A 13,090-nucleotide genomic window follows, 5' to 3' on the forward strand; every position below is an offset into this window, starting at 1 on the left:
ATGCTCCACCGAATCAGCTGATAAACAACATGTCAAACAGCTTAGCTCACAAACAATGTTGTATTGTATACAAACAATAGTCGCTGCAACATGAACGATCCTAATCGTAAAATAGAAATTGATAAATCTTCGGTAAGTATTATCTTCCGAAGCCGTGGTTAGAATACAAGCTAATTTGATTGTGTTTTCCTGGGTTCTATCAGCTTCTTAGCTTAAAAGCGGAACTACTTCGTAAGCAGGAAGAGGTCGGAAGAGCAAGAGTGAACTCGTCCGTGGAAGATTTTGTTCCCAAAAAAGTACCCAAACCGGAAAAGGATGCATCTGAGGGTCGAAAGAAAGGTTCCAACAATCGAAAAGAAAAGAAACCGAGGCCAGCAGTCACCGAACTGGAAGATGCTGCACAGTTGGCTCGATCGAAGCAGATGTTGCAGGCGAAAGCGAAGTATTACGAACGGATGGTGGCCTCCGGCGGTGCGCTTAACACGGACGAGAATAGTTTGGTGATGTTTAACAAGAAAAAACAAGATGCAAAACCGACACACTACTTTTCCGAGGATTCAGAAGAACATAAAAGCGATTTAAGTGATTCCGATTCAACCACCGACAGCGATAGCAACGAAGACGATGACAACAAGTGGTAAGTGTTGGATGTGATTTTGCCATTTTGATATTGTCCGTTCATGCATTCATTTCAATTTTGCATAGGGTGGAATATACCGATTGTTTGGGACGCACTAGAAAATGCCTCAAGAAGGACCTGCCGCAATGTATGGAGAGAGACCGAGAACTAGCAAAATCGGTGGAACCACGAGAGGGACAACGACGAGAGGATATGGACGGCACGACCGATAGCACAACACTTCCGAAAGAGCCCGAGGAAAATCTGCAGAACATTGAGGAGCAAGAAGACGGAGATATTATTGGACCAATGCCCTCGATGGTCACTGCTGAGCCGGATGTTGGAGAAAGATTCCGTGAGATGCGGGAGCAGTGGGTGGAGCAGGAAGAAGCAAACTTGGAAAAAGATTCAATACACTACCAGGACGTATTATTCAACGGTGAGTCATTACAACATTATCATACAAGTCAGTTGAATTATAATATTTCCCCAATTGAATGATGTTTGTCGAAAATAACTGGGCACAACATCGCCATTTGGTGAGAACGAACAATCGTTGATGATCACCTTTTTTTATCAGACTGTGAAAACGCACGTTAGGCACCCGTCCACCGCATAACGATTCAGCTTCAAATTGAGTCCAACCGGAACTATCTTTCCCGGTCGCATGATAATTTAATTGATTTCGCACGCATCGGACCATCTGGTGGTAAAGTTAGAAAAGGAGAAAGATACATGCGCGATGCGTGTCATTTCGGTTTTGGCACTAATTTTCTCAATGAATGGGCGCTAAATCCGCGGCCCCTCCGGTGCTACTCGATTAGCTCGACAGGAAACGTGTGATAAAATGGCCAATGGCAGCAAATACGCATTTCCGAAAGTTGTTATGCAAATTTGCATATGCTGGCAATTGTCATCGATTCGCCAGCTCGGTAATGCAAAAAACGGAAACAGGTGGCAAGAGGCGTGCTTGCTGCTGCTGCTGGTCGTGATAACTAGGAGATCCGCTTGCTCGTTTGCACTCTATTTGAAAAACAGCCACCGGAAGAAACGGCAGGGTTCATAAATTGAGGAGATTTTGTGTTCACGATCCCACGATTGATGGACCTACTCGACGTCCTACCTGCATAATTCCGGCTGATGGTTGGCAATGAGATGGGAACAAATTATGATTGGGAATATGTATTTGGAAACTAACCAGCACAAACTCGTGTGACGTCTCATGTGATATTGTGCACTGTTGTGAATAAAACAGAAACGATACTCTCTGAAAGTCGGGGTCGGGTGTCCTTCAAACAATTCCGGGAAGGTGAAAAATATTTAAAAAAATTTGTTGTATCCTTTTTTATATTATTCAATTGATTCGTCCTGAAGATACAATCCAGTTCTCTACTTTATATGTATCGTGTGATACGTACACGCACACGCAGCATTGCTATTCTCTATCGGTCATCATTATCATTTTTAATTCCTAAGAGTGTTGGTTACTTCCCAAACTCCATCCTAATTATATTAGGTTTAGCGAGACTCGTTCATGCATTTTCTCTCGGTTCCCATTTTGCATGGTTTTAAATAAGCTGTTGAATATTCATCGTTGACTTTTGAATATTAAGATCCACTGCTCTGTTTTGCTACAATACATTTTTTCTGTATTTTTCCTGTTCCTAAATTACGCACGCTTACGCATCATAAGGGCTGTATAGCTGTTTATCGGGTGTTTATTGGGTCAATACATAAGAACAACATCGATGTAATCCTCGTCAGCGACGTGAGCCTACCGGGTGGTTTTTGGGATTCGAATTCCTTATGGCCAAAGCACGGTCCTTTCGGAAGGAGGGGTTGAACGGGGAAAGATTGCAACTACTCTTATCTAACCATTTTATTCATACGAAAACAGTTTCGGTCGGTATCTAAACGATTGATACGCACTGTTCACTACACTGTCCTGGCACTAAAAGGGTTCTTCCTACATATTGCGTTTAGGGGTAAAGAAGTTGATCGTGATTTGTTTTACCAATAATTGTATTTATTGTTATCATAAATTCATTCGATTTATCGTTACCATATACGGTGATGACTGTGTGTTAGCATCGGTGGCTAATTGCTATTTACATTTATTTACAACTGTTTAGTCCAGTACGGTTCGTGTTCCTTAACTTTTAATCAACACGTAGGAGATTTAGGACTAGCACATAAATTAACGCGTGGACTTTTAAAACGTTCAACGAAAACTTGTACTTGAAACATATGGCAAGTATCACACTTAAAGAATCCTCTATCTTTTGTCAGCTGGGGCTTTTTCATGAGGATGCTGGAAATACTTTATAATACTTACACGGGTAACAGGGGTGTTGTTTTACTTTCCTACCTCGTCATACTGACCCTACTTTGAGCTAGGGATCTATTTTTCTACCACGTCCGCTAGTTTTGGGATCGAATAAAACATATTGAGTATCGTCCTCACATACAACTCAGTTCTTAATCCCCCCACCCCTTTCATACTGATGATCATCCAAACGATTAGTCATTCTTGGAATGCAGAGTGCAGTTATCCGCCGTAATGGTGTAGCTTAATGTTGTTCGCTCAAAAGAAACCATCTGAGCGAGGCAAAAAACGCGATAGAACTAAACCGGGCCAGGGAAAGCGTGTCCACTGAGCTGCTGCCACTTGCGATGGCATTTGTTTCGCCGCTCCGATCGGCTTCCGTCACGTTGCCTCCCCCGACACCCGGATCATTACCGTCTTTACTCCGCCGATCGGTCGAAGTGGCCACCGGCTTGAGCGTGATGGTAATTTGTGTCGTAACATCCCGATGGGTCGGTGCGGCGGCAACGGCGATCCCTTCGTTGTGCAGAATCTCCCGCTGATGATGCTGCAGCGTCCGCTGGGATTCGCTTCGATCGCCATCCATGCCGGAAGCCTCGAGCATGTCCTCGTCGTCGCTATTGTTGGGCGGCTGGTGGTGGTGATGCGTTCCACTACCCAGTCGGTTCCGACGGTGTGCCGGCATCAACGACTCCTCGATCGATCGACGAATCTCGACCCGAGACAACCGGTTGCACAAGTCTTCGATGCAGTAGCAATAGTCGATGTTGTTGGCACTCTTGCAATCGTTGATGGCTAAGGTTTCACCGCATGTTCGCGTCTCGATATCACCTGCAATGAGAGTAGGAAAAAAACAGTCGTCAAACTAGGTACTACACACTCATGTCGCCACACATCCAGTACAAAGGTGGGCGCGTTCGGTTGCTGCCAATGTTGGTATCATAAGGTAATAGTTTTTTTCCGTAGGTCGAAACAGTGACTCAACGGCGGATAGAGTCACGCAAAATGAGTGACCCTAATATGAAATAATACTCTAGGTTTTTATTCAGCGTCTCGTGACTACTATAAAAATATTCCTGGGTGGATGGGGATTTTATATGTTTCAGTGGGCAAAGAAAATGGTGGATAATTTAATTCAAGTACGTAACCGAAACTACCATCGTGCCATGCAAAGGCTCTGAAGGTTTCCCAGATTGAAAATTTATTTTGCACACGCGATAACGCTCGCATGTTTCACAGTAGAGAATTTTTCCATTTAAAGCTCTCCGAAAATTTGAGGGACGATTAAGTATTCATGGGCTTTGAAGATCGTTTTTGTTACATTAGGGTTTCGCAATCGAATTCACTTTACTGGGGAAACTGGCTTAAAATGTGCTACCCATGTGCCCCATCCCGTTTCGTACGAATTAGATTCCGGTACGCCACTAAACACGCAATTAGTATAAGAGCCTCATATGCTGCTCCCCAGCCCATTTTACCGATGCCCGATGAACACAGGCTCTGAGTATCCGCGTTGGAAGATCAACAACTTTTGTGCGGAAAATGGTGCGAGTAAAATTTAAACATCATTACACCTTTATCGTTGCCTTTCGAGTCGCTTCATAAAACCGCTAACAGGTCCCTCGGTGGATGCCATCGTCCCCCTCCTCCCCATCGGTCTCTTTCTCGGGACTAAAGCTATACCGGAGAGTACAACACAAGCCGGATTACCTTCTCGAGTTAGCGATTCTTCTTTTATCCGAACGATGCGTATTTGTGCGTGTGCGTGTGTGTGTGTTGAACTAATAAACTTTCATTCTTCATTAAAAATGAATCCTGTCATCGGCTGGCGGAGAAAGGATCTTTCATCCAACCTGTACACTCTGTTGACACGGCATACACGATGGCGTTGATTATCATCGATGCGCAAATGAAAGAGTACGGCTCCATTAAGATGTCGTATCACTTGCGCGACTTTCAACGTATCCCATTCGAACCGGAACCGTCGAACGTGTCCGCCATCCCATCAACGTGTTTCCCTCGGGCTTGTTTCGTTCACTTCCTGGCGGTGCCACATTGATGGGGCGCCTTTTTTTTTTTTAGAGAATATCATTAAAATTAAATTTTCTCTCCCTGTTCATGTACATGTCACCCTAGTGGATGATTTAGAATGTGTATGCCTTAGACGATTAGTACATATCATTATCAAGAGAAAAATTAAAATAAAACGCTCCGACTAGCGTAGCGTGTCCGGAACCGCGTTACGATAGGGGCGCTTCTGGAAAAAATACTTTCTTTTAACCAAAGCGCACTTCTGGCTGGCTGAGATGACATCTCGTGGAATCCATCCTTTTTTTTTTGTGGGGCCTTTAATTTAACAGGCGTACATAAGCGATATTTCTTGAACGATAAGTGAACGAAGGAATGGGGAAAAGCTGAGAGAAACCTCATTCGTGCTTTTCGTTCCGGCAATGGCAAACTTTTCCCCGCAAAGATAAACAATCATGCCTTGATGGCGAAAGACATCCCTACCCCGTGCCGTGCCGTGCGTGTATGTTTTTTTGTGCGGACTGCTGGTAAAGTTTCCTACCCGTAAGAAAATGCTGGCTGCAGATGAATCGTTGTTAGATAAGTAATATAAGGATGATAAAGGATTTCACGTGCACAGCAAAAAAAAGAGCAGGAATTTAAGTTCTAACTGGTGGGGGAAACTTTTCATTTCGGTCCCATTGTGCCGCCCATGAGCGTTAACAGTTTTCATTAAAACACCTACTTGTAAAGGGTACTCAATTTGGCAAAACATAAAACACCAATCCGCTCACCAACAAACTGTTCCACAACCCATTACGAAATCGGATAACATCCGGTTTCAGAAAACAAGAATTGAGCGAGCAAACATATTAAATGGCAATAATCGGGAATCGAAATGGAGAAACATGGTCAATGAAATCCAATTTAATCGCTCTCTGTGTGCGATCGTTGCAAAGTTGCACCCCGAGAGCCCAACAACATGATGACGACCACCGCCTGGCGATGATGGCGAGCCAGAAACAATAATGTAATAAATGTGACACCCCTAACCCGCCGCTGGAGAGTTCAAACTAATTTTCCACTTCCTTCCTTTCCGGTCTCTCCAAGAGCAACACCGGATCGAGGATTTCAATTTGCTGCCGTTTCTCCAACGGGATGCTTCGTTTTGTACGATTTCTTCCTACTTCGAATTCTTTCCCCCCAACGGGAGGGGGGCGGTCGCACCAGACGAATGTGTAATCTTTGAATGGATTTCCTTCCTGCAAAAAGAAAAGCACGGTGAATTCATTTTGGACGCTGATAGCATCGGCGGGAGTAATTTAATTAAAAAGTTGCGCTAAAATCTCTACCATTCTCCAGCGTTTACGGTTATGAGGGAGCGATAGTTTTCTTCCGGTTCCGTTCATTGTGGAGCTTTCGTGTACACGTATCATATAAATGAATAAAGAATCACACATTATTTTTTTGCAACCGGCAGAGCGTTGTTACACCGAGTTTCCGGGCGTAGATATATCTAGGCAAGTGTGGAAAAAAAAACACAATCTCCTCCACAAAGAATATTTCGTCGGAGGTTGAGAGAATGCGATTCAAGATTTTCATTTATCTGACGCACTGAAGTGCATACCCCTTTGCGGCTTTGTTGAATGTTGAAATAGAGGAAAGGAGGGCTCGGATGGTTGGGTTTGATAATTACTAATTTGACTTTTATTTAATTTCATCCCTCTCGTCGTTCACAGAGGCTCGATTGCACGGTGTTGGATACTATGCCTTTTCAACCGACCAGCAGGAACGCAGTCGCCAGCGGGAAGAATTGGACTCAATCCGAGACTCCACCATTGAAGCGCAACGGGAACGGGAAGCGTTACGGCAAGCACGCGATAAAATCATCGCCGATCGAGTTAAGGCTGCACGTGCCCGCCAGAGGGCTCGCCTGGGCTTACCACCGGAGGAGGAGGAGGAGGAGAACAAGCCCACTGAGAAGACGTCTGATCAGTTGTATGAAACGGCGGAAGAACGGCGGCTTAAAAAGATCGAAGAGAAGGAGCGCAAAAAGAGGGAAAAGGAGGAACGCAGAAGGGAACGCGAAAGGGCACAACACGTGCGGCCTTGGGACGCCGGGAAAGATCCCAATGGGGAGGAGAAGGATTGGGTTCCGGCCAAGGAACGCTTCGTCCTTTCGCAGCACGAGTGGAATGATCTGAAACGAGGGGAACGAATCGCCGAATTTGCTCCACCGCAATTCGACCGACCAAGTGCTTCCAATGATCGCAGGCGAGAGTGGTCACAACCGCCTTGGAATCCAGCCCCGAGGGCGTGTGTGGAGTCGGACTCGCTGGAATCAAGCGAAGATGAAGAGACCATCGTTGGGCCGATGCCACCAACGATGGGAGATGGCTCACTTCCGGTCGAACAGCAGGGAAATCTTCTGGACGACATTCCGCTACCGGAGGAGGAACCTTCGGCTCGAACTCTCTTTTTCACCACAAAAAAGAACCCACCCAAGAAGGAATTAAAACGACGGAATCTGAATGCCGTTGAAACGGTCACTTCCGCCAACCAACCGCCAATTCCGATTCGCAACGAGCTAAGCGACGACGAGTTGTCCACTAATACGACCCAGGAAGTGCGCGGAAAAGGGGCAGAAATTGAACCTCCTCCAACGTACGATTATTATGGTCCTTCTGGAGGCACAGGAGCGAGCCGGAAGCGACCCGCAACGGACACCCAATCGATGCTGGAGGCGTCCATCGAAGCAGGGCTTAAGTTTTTGCGGAACCAGTCCGATAAAGCGGGTGGTCCGGGAACCAAAAATCGTTGGTCTTCAAATGCGGACTATTGAACGTACTGTTTCTGATCGTTCAACGTCAATCATTGTTGATCGTGACTAAAAGAACAATAATACAATTTAAACAAAAACTAGTTATGGCGATTGATTTGTTCCGAGTCGATAAGGAAAGGAAAAGGCGTCATTTTAATATAGCGACTGATCTTTAGAACAGCTGACGATTGTTAACTATGCGAGTAAACAGCAAAAGATGTTCGAAACGAATGCTTCCATCATCATCATTACTGCTGCAGCATAGCTATTGGGCTTCCATAACAAACGTTGGAGAGCCATGTGTTTTAATGAGGAGTTAAAGCTGTACATCAAAATGCCATACGGAACCTAGTCAACGGCGTACAGAAACGCGTGGACGAATGGCGCTTACACATAGAAGTATGCTGCAGTTACACTCGAAAGCACTTGTCGCTTGTATCTTTTCTCGAGTGGGCGCTCTCTTGCCGGCGATCGAAGCAGCAGCATCGTCTGTCCCTTTGGCCTGTGCAATAATCTCTCACCAACCATCGTCATCAGCATAATCATCGTCATCAACTGCTTTTCGGTTGGCTACGTCGTTTCCCCCTGATCAGCCAAAGGACGTTTAACGGTGTCATGATCATTATCGTTTTTGCCACCATCATAATCGTAATGTAGCATCTTGTCCACCGACCGACAGCGGGTCTTGGGCCCTCCAACGCATTCTCACCAGAGCTAGCCGGTCGCCGGACACACGAGCAAGGGCAGATCGTACTTGCGGGCGCACATGAACCGATTTAAAAATCTCTGCTTTACGATTATGTTTGTGATAATAAAAGCGAACTTTCCACCGTGAAGCTAATCTCCATGAATGCCTGTCGACGCACGGCACCAAGATGTTTTGTTGCCCTTTGCACTAAACTACGAAAAGATATACGAACATACGGGTTTCATTAAAAACTTCAAGTACGAAAAAACCCCATCTTGAAATGTACTTTAAACCAAAGTAAACCTTAACCTAGAAATAAATTTTACATCTCCCATTTGTAGTAAATACCTACCATCAACCTGCGTCAGGCAACTCGTGTACGACGGTGGGCATTCGAATGCGTATTTTTCCTCCGGCCGGAAATCTTCGCACGTTCCTTCCACAATCGGGACACTGCTTTGTCCACCGTGCGTCGGAAGTGTTTTGAACGGGCCGTCGGCACCTTCACCGCAAATGTAGCACTTTTTTGCGTCGACCAGCTGGACCGCCAGGATCCACAGGAAAACTAAATAAATGAAAGAAAAGACAACATTGAATCATTTTATTGAAAGTTTGTATGCTCTTTGATATAATACAACTTAAAACACTTTAAAAAACCAATAAGATCATCACCCACGGCTCAATGTTTATTCCAAAGAAAACACAAATTAGCTCCACGTGGCGCAAACACGTGGCCGTGTTTTTACTCAACCACTCGCTCGCTTCACTTGCTCTTTGCATTTTTGTTAACTCTTTCCTTGATGGAGTCGTTTTGTTTTTTTTTTTTTTTTAGAATCGTATGTTATTTCTTCGCTTTAAATAATCCAGCAATTCAGATGAAACACATTATACCGAATTTCTTTGTTGGCACTTTCCGCTGATATCCGATGAAAGCGCTCTTGTAAAAAAAAATATTTTAATGTTTAGCACATGTCCCATCAACATCAAGACGCTCAACGCAGCAGCACCATTCAATTAAAGAGAAATGGTAATGATACCTATACGTTTCAGGCTTATGTTGTGGCGCACTTAAGACCGGGCCTTAACCGAGCCAGTTTATTTACTTTTTTTTTTTGTTGTTGGGAGACCAGTTAATACGGATCGCACGCTTAGAAGAAGCGTACGGAGAAATGTTGTGACATGAAAAGACGTTCAACACTCATCATTGAGGAAGCAACACTCAAGAAAGCAAAGGCAAAGAGGCAGACAAAAGAAGAAAACAAAAACTCTTCTCGTTTCTATCATGAGATGAGATAACATTCAAACAACCGAATTTCCACTCTCCAGTAGGGCTGTTTATTGATTTTCAAATATTTTATCCGAGCTTGACACAAAATAGATGAATGTTCTATTAGAAGAAAAACAAACCCGTAAACCATGCACGAAATATGCTCGCCTAAATTGTCCGTCAGCAAAGATTTACACAACAATTTTGTACATCCTTCGCGGTACACGGTGCGCTTTCCGCCTCAGTTGTTTGAATTTGCACACGATTTTGTTTTGATTTCCACGGAACTACCACAAGAGGCGATACGGTGGATGCAAGCATACGTCATTGTATTTGCATTTACATTTGCATCTCCCCGTGCATCTGTGTAGTTGATTTTTGCGCGCCTTTTCAATTTCCACCCCCAAAGCACCCCGAGGAGGGGGCCTGGGTTCCCAGCAGGGTCGAGGTTGTTTTCTCTCTCTCGGGAGGAATAAAATTGCAATTTAAAACTCGGCCACCGTATGGGATGCATCCCGTGCATGCTGCTCGGGCAAGAATCTTCCCGTCTGAGAAAGGCGAAACAAGACCACGTGAAGCGAGTGAGTGAATGAAAAATGACAAAATGATTGAGCAATAACGGTGGCCAGTGTTACGATGTACCCTTACCGTCCGCCGGTACGGTGCGATTGTTTCGATTGACTGGCTCTCATATTCTACAGAGTAATTGGGATGCCTTCTTCTTTTCAAGGATGAGCATCGAAAGAACGCAACCCGCCTCAACTCCAGTGAAGCTCCAGTGAAACGTGAGAAGCTATTTACAGTGACCCGTGTCGTCGTAATTGAGATTTATTTAAGAGCTTCTTCGACACCGGACCAGTCATTCTGCGACTGAAATTGGAAGACTATCCGCCATAAGTGCCGGTACTGAGCAGCACTCAGTGCTCGAACACATCACAAGGCGCCGGATGGATTCTGGGCACAGCGTAGAAGAAAAGGGTTTCACCGAGGAATGCTGATGGGCCTGAGATGGAACCTTTCAGTGGCGAATCTTCTGGGAAAGAAAAGATCACCTTATCACGCTTCAAGAACTCGAAGGGCTGCATACAATCGATGGTTGTGGCAGCAGGTGAAGCCGTTTCTTGACAAACTCCTCAAACGTGCCCACATTGTAGCACATACGCGAATGTAGTTTCACTGTCGGATTCGACAGGAATGTTCAGCAATCATCTTCCAATTTTTCTAAGGTTTCTTCTGGAAAAAGCTCTCACTGTAGTTTTTTGTAATGTACTCATGCTAGGAATTGCCCCGTTAAAACAGCTTTTTTGGAGGTTTTTATCAACCATGCCTTTTCCAATTTCTCTTTCGATTCTCTAGAAAGGTTAGTAAGAGCCAAGAATAAATCTATGGAATATGAAAAAGAAAACATTTCAGAATACGCCCAGCTAACGATTATTAGAATGTCTATAGCCGCCTTCCATTTGCTTAGATTTCTCGATAAAATCAGCATTTTTAATAACATTCATGTTTCATGAACAGTGAATCTCAATACGGACTACAAGATGATCTATTTTTGTATGCTGAATACATTAATACAGTTATCATATTCGTTGAATAAGCATTCATGAAAGGCACATTTCTTTACAAAAGAATTAGATTGAGTAAGGAATTAAAAAAAAGACCACTTCAATGGAAATATTCCACAGTACAACATATTAGCTCGGTGTAAGACGCGACCTCGAATCACATGAGGGTTTCTTCACCCAACCCGTGCTGGGGATTTCTATTTGATTCCTACATTTCCAAATTGGCCCATTGGTTGTCGGTGGCATCATTCATTCAATGACAGCCCGCCTTTATCCTTGAACATTCATCTCTGATCCCCGCGTTGAGTACTTTGGACTCCATGGTACTGCTTTTCCGCACAGCTTTCGCCACACTAAGGACTGTTAGTACGATCGAGAGTTTTCTTACCATTTGAAGACAATTCTGATACATATGTCTACACATGTCCTCCCGTTCGTTCCGTTGAGTACTGTTAGTGCTGTTGGCGTTATTACTGGTGGTAATAATATTACGATTTCCACCGTTGGCTTCTGCCCTATTGCCATCCACGCTGGTTTATGTACATTCTAGCTAAGGAAGCGTGCCTGGAGCGGTTCATTCTCCGACTATAGTGATTACCTTTGTGGGGACAGGGAAAAGCTTTCGATTTCGCGTTTATATTTGATTACATTTCATCCCAAACGGCCCCGAGGATTTTCCGTGCATTGCTGCGACATCGTGCAAAGCTAGTTCACGTGTCCATGGGGCGTTTGGTAGACGGCTTTTCCTGAATGATTTTTCTCCCAAAGCGAGAACGCTTAGCTGAGGTTTGTTTTTCTTGGCCCCAGTAACGGGCTAAAGGAAGAACCTTCTGAGCTCGAAGTATAATCTCAATCCTCCGGGGTGAAAGCTAAGAAGAAAATCGCACCTTGGAAGAAGCTTCCATTTCCGATTGCGTTGCGCTTCCTTTTCATTAGATTTCCTTTTCCGCCATCTAGGTTTTCACCATCAATTCACTGTTCAAATTCAGAGATTCAAATAAGTTTCTTTCTAGTTTTCGTTCTTTCTCGTCGCAGCATTGATGGTTTTACAAACTTTCTATCTGGTTGATAAACCATACTCATGTCACCTTTTTTTGTTGTTTATATAGTTTCGCTTATTACAATCCTCTTTTATTCCACGTACAGAATAGACCACATACTAGACTAACTAGACTAACAGACTACGGACGAGACCAACAGACAGAGTAAGAAATAAACCTTGCTGCATCTTCAGCACAGTCTACTAGATAACTATAGACTACTAGATTGTTGAAGTTGTAATCGATAATTCAACATTTTTGGCAACTGGCAAGCAGTTTGTATGACCGTTTTTATGAAAAGATAACAAAATACTGCTCAAATTATTAATACTGCTCAGTGTTGTTTTTCTTAAATTCCATTGTGAATATCGAATTTGTCCATTGTTAGCGAAACTTGTTAAAGAAAAAATAATATATTGTTTATGTATCCTAGGAAAAGTACTTGTCGCGTGCATTCCCACATACAGGTAAAGGTGTAAAGTCAAACATATTTACATGACAAACAGTAGTAACCATACGATCTTCGATATTTGTTGGGTACAACATCCGGACCGGTGGGTCAACACGTCGCGTCCAGCAAGTGTCATTATATTGTATTTTGTAGCTCATTTCCTGGAGCAGGAAACCGAACACCATCCTCGAATTGGTCCTGGCCACCTGGCAGCAACTTGACCGTTCAAGTTGAAGTTTCAACCAACCGAGAAAGGCTCGACCAACCCATTGATACGTTACGTCACATAGCAGCAGGTATCCTGGA

General features: G+C 44.1%; 2 protein-coding genes across 2 annotated transcripts in view; one reads left to right on the forward strand and one right to left on the reverse strand.

Annotated features, from left to right (window-relative positions):
- The first annotated feature begins 33 nt into the window (after positions 1-33).
- Positions 34-7,801, forward strand: LOC131289716 (coiled-coil domain-containing protein 174). The gene is made up of 4 exons (XM_058319018.1): positions 34-132; positions 204-637; positions 706-1,058; positions 6,692-7,801. Exons 1-4 carry the CDS (start codon positions 91-93, stop codon positions 7,792-7,794), a joined length of 1,932 nt encoding a protein of 643 aa, XP_058175001.1. The 5' UTR covers positions 34-90; the 3' UTR covers positions 7,795-7,801.
- The window catches only part of LOC131289717 (uncharacterized), a 60,893-nt gene continuing 50,330 nt past the window's right edge, over positions 2,528-13,090 (reverse strand). The window contains exons 2-3 of the mRNA XM_058319019.1: positions 8,814-9,026; positions 2,528-3,776 (exon numbers count right to left, since the gene is read on the reverse strand). Of these exons, the coding sequence (XP_058175002.1) occupies positions 3,190-3,776; positions 8,814-9,026 (800 nt within the window). The 3' untranslated portion in view covers positions 2,528-3,189. The remainder of the gene's footprint in view (positions 3,777-8,813; positions 9,027-13,090) is intronic.

The sequence above is a fragment of the Anopheles ziemanni genome, chromosome 3 (assembly GCF_943734765.1).
Source record: "Anopheles ziemanni chromosome 3, idAnoZiCoDA_A2_x.2, whole genome shotgun sequence".
NCBI lineage: Eukaryota > Metazoa > Arthropoda > Insecta > Diptera > Culicidae > Anopheles > Anopheles ziemanni.

Bases quoted from the DNA above. Each gene is read 5' to 3' on its own strand.
- LOC131289716 (XM_058319018.1), top strand. From the start codon at position 91: ATGAACGATCCTAATCGTAAAATAGAAATTGATAAATCTTCG. The intron at 133-203 runs GTAAGTATTATC...GGGTTCTATCAG, and splicing joins TAGAAATTGATAAATCTTCG to CTTCTTAGCTTAAAAGCGGA. The intron at 1,059-6,691 runs GTGAGTCATTAC...CGTCGTTCACAG, and splicing joins CCAGGACGTATTATTCAACG to AGGCTCGATTGCACGGTGTT.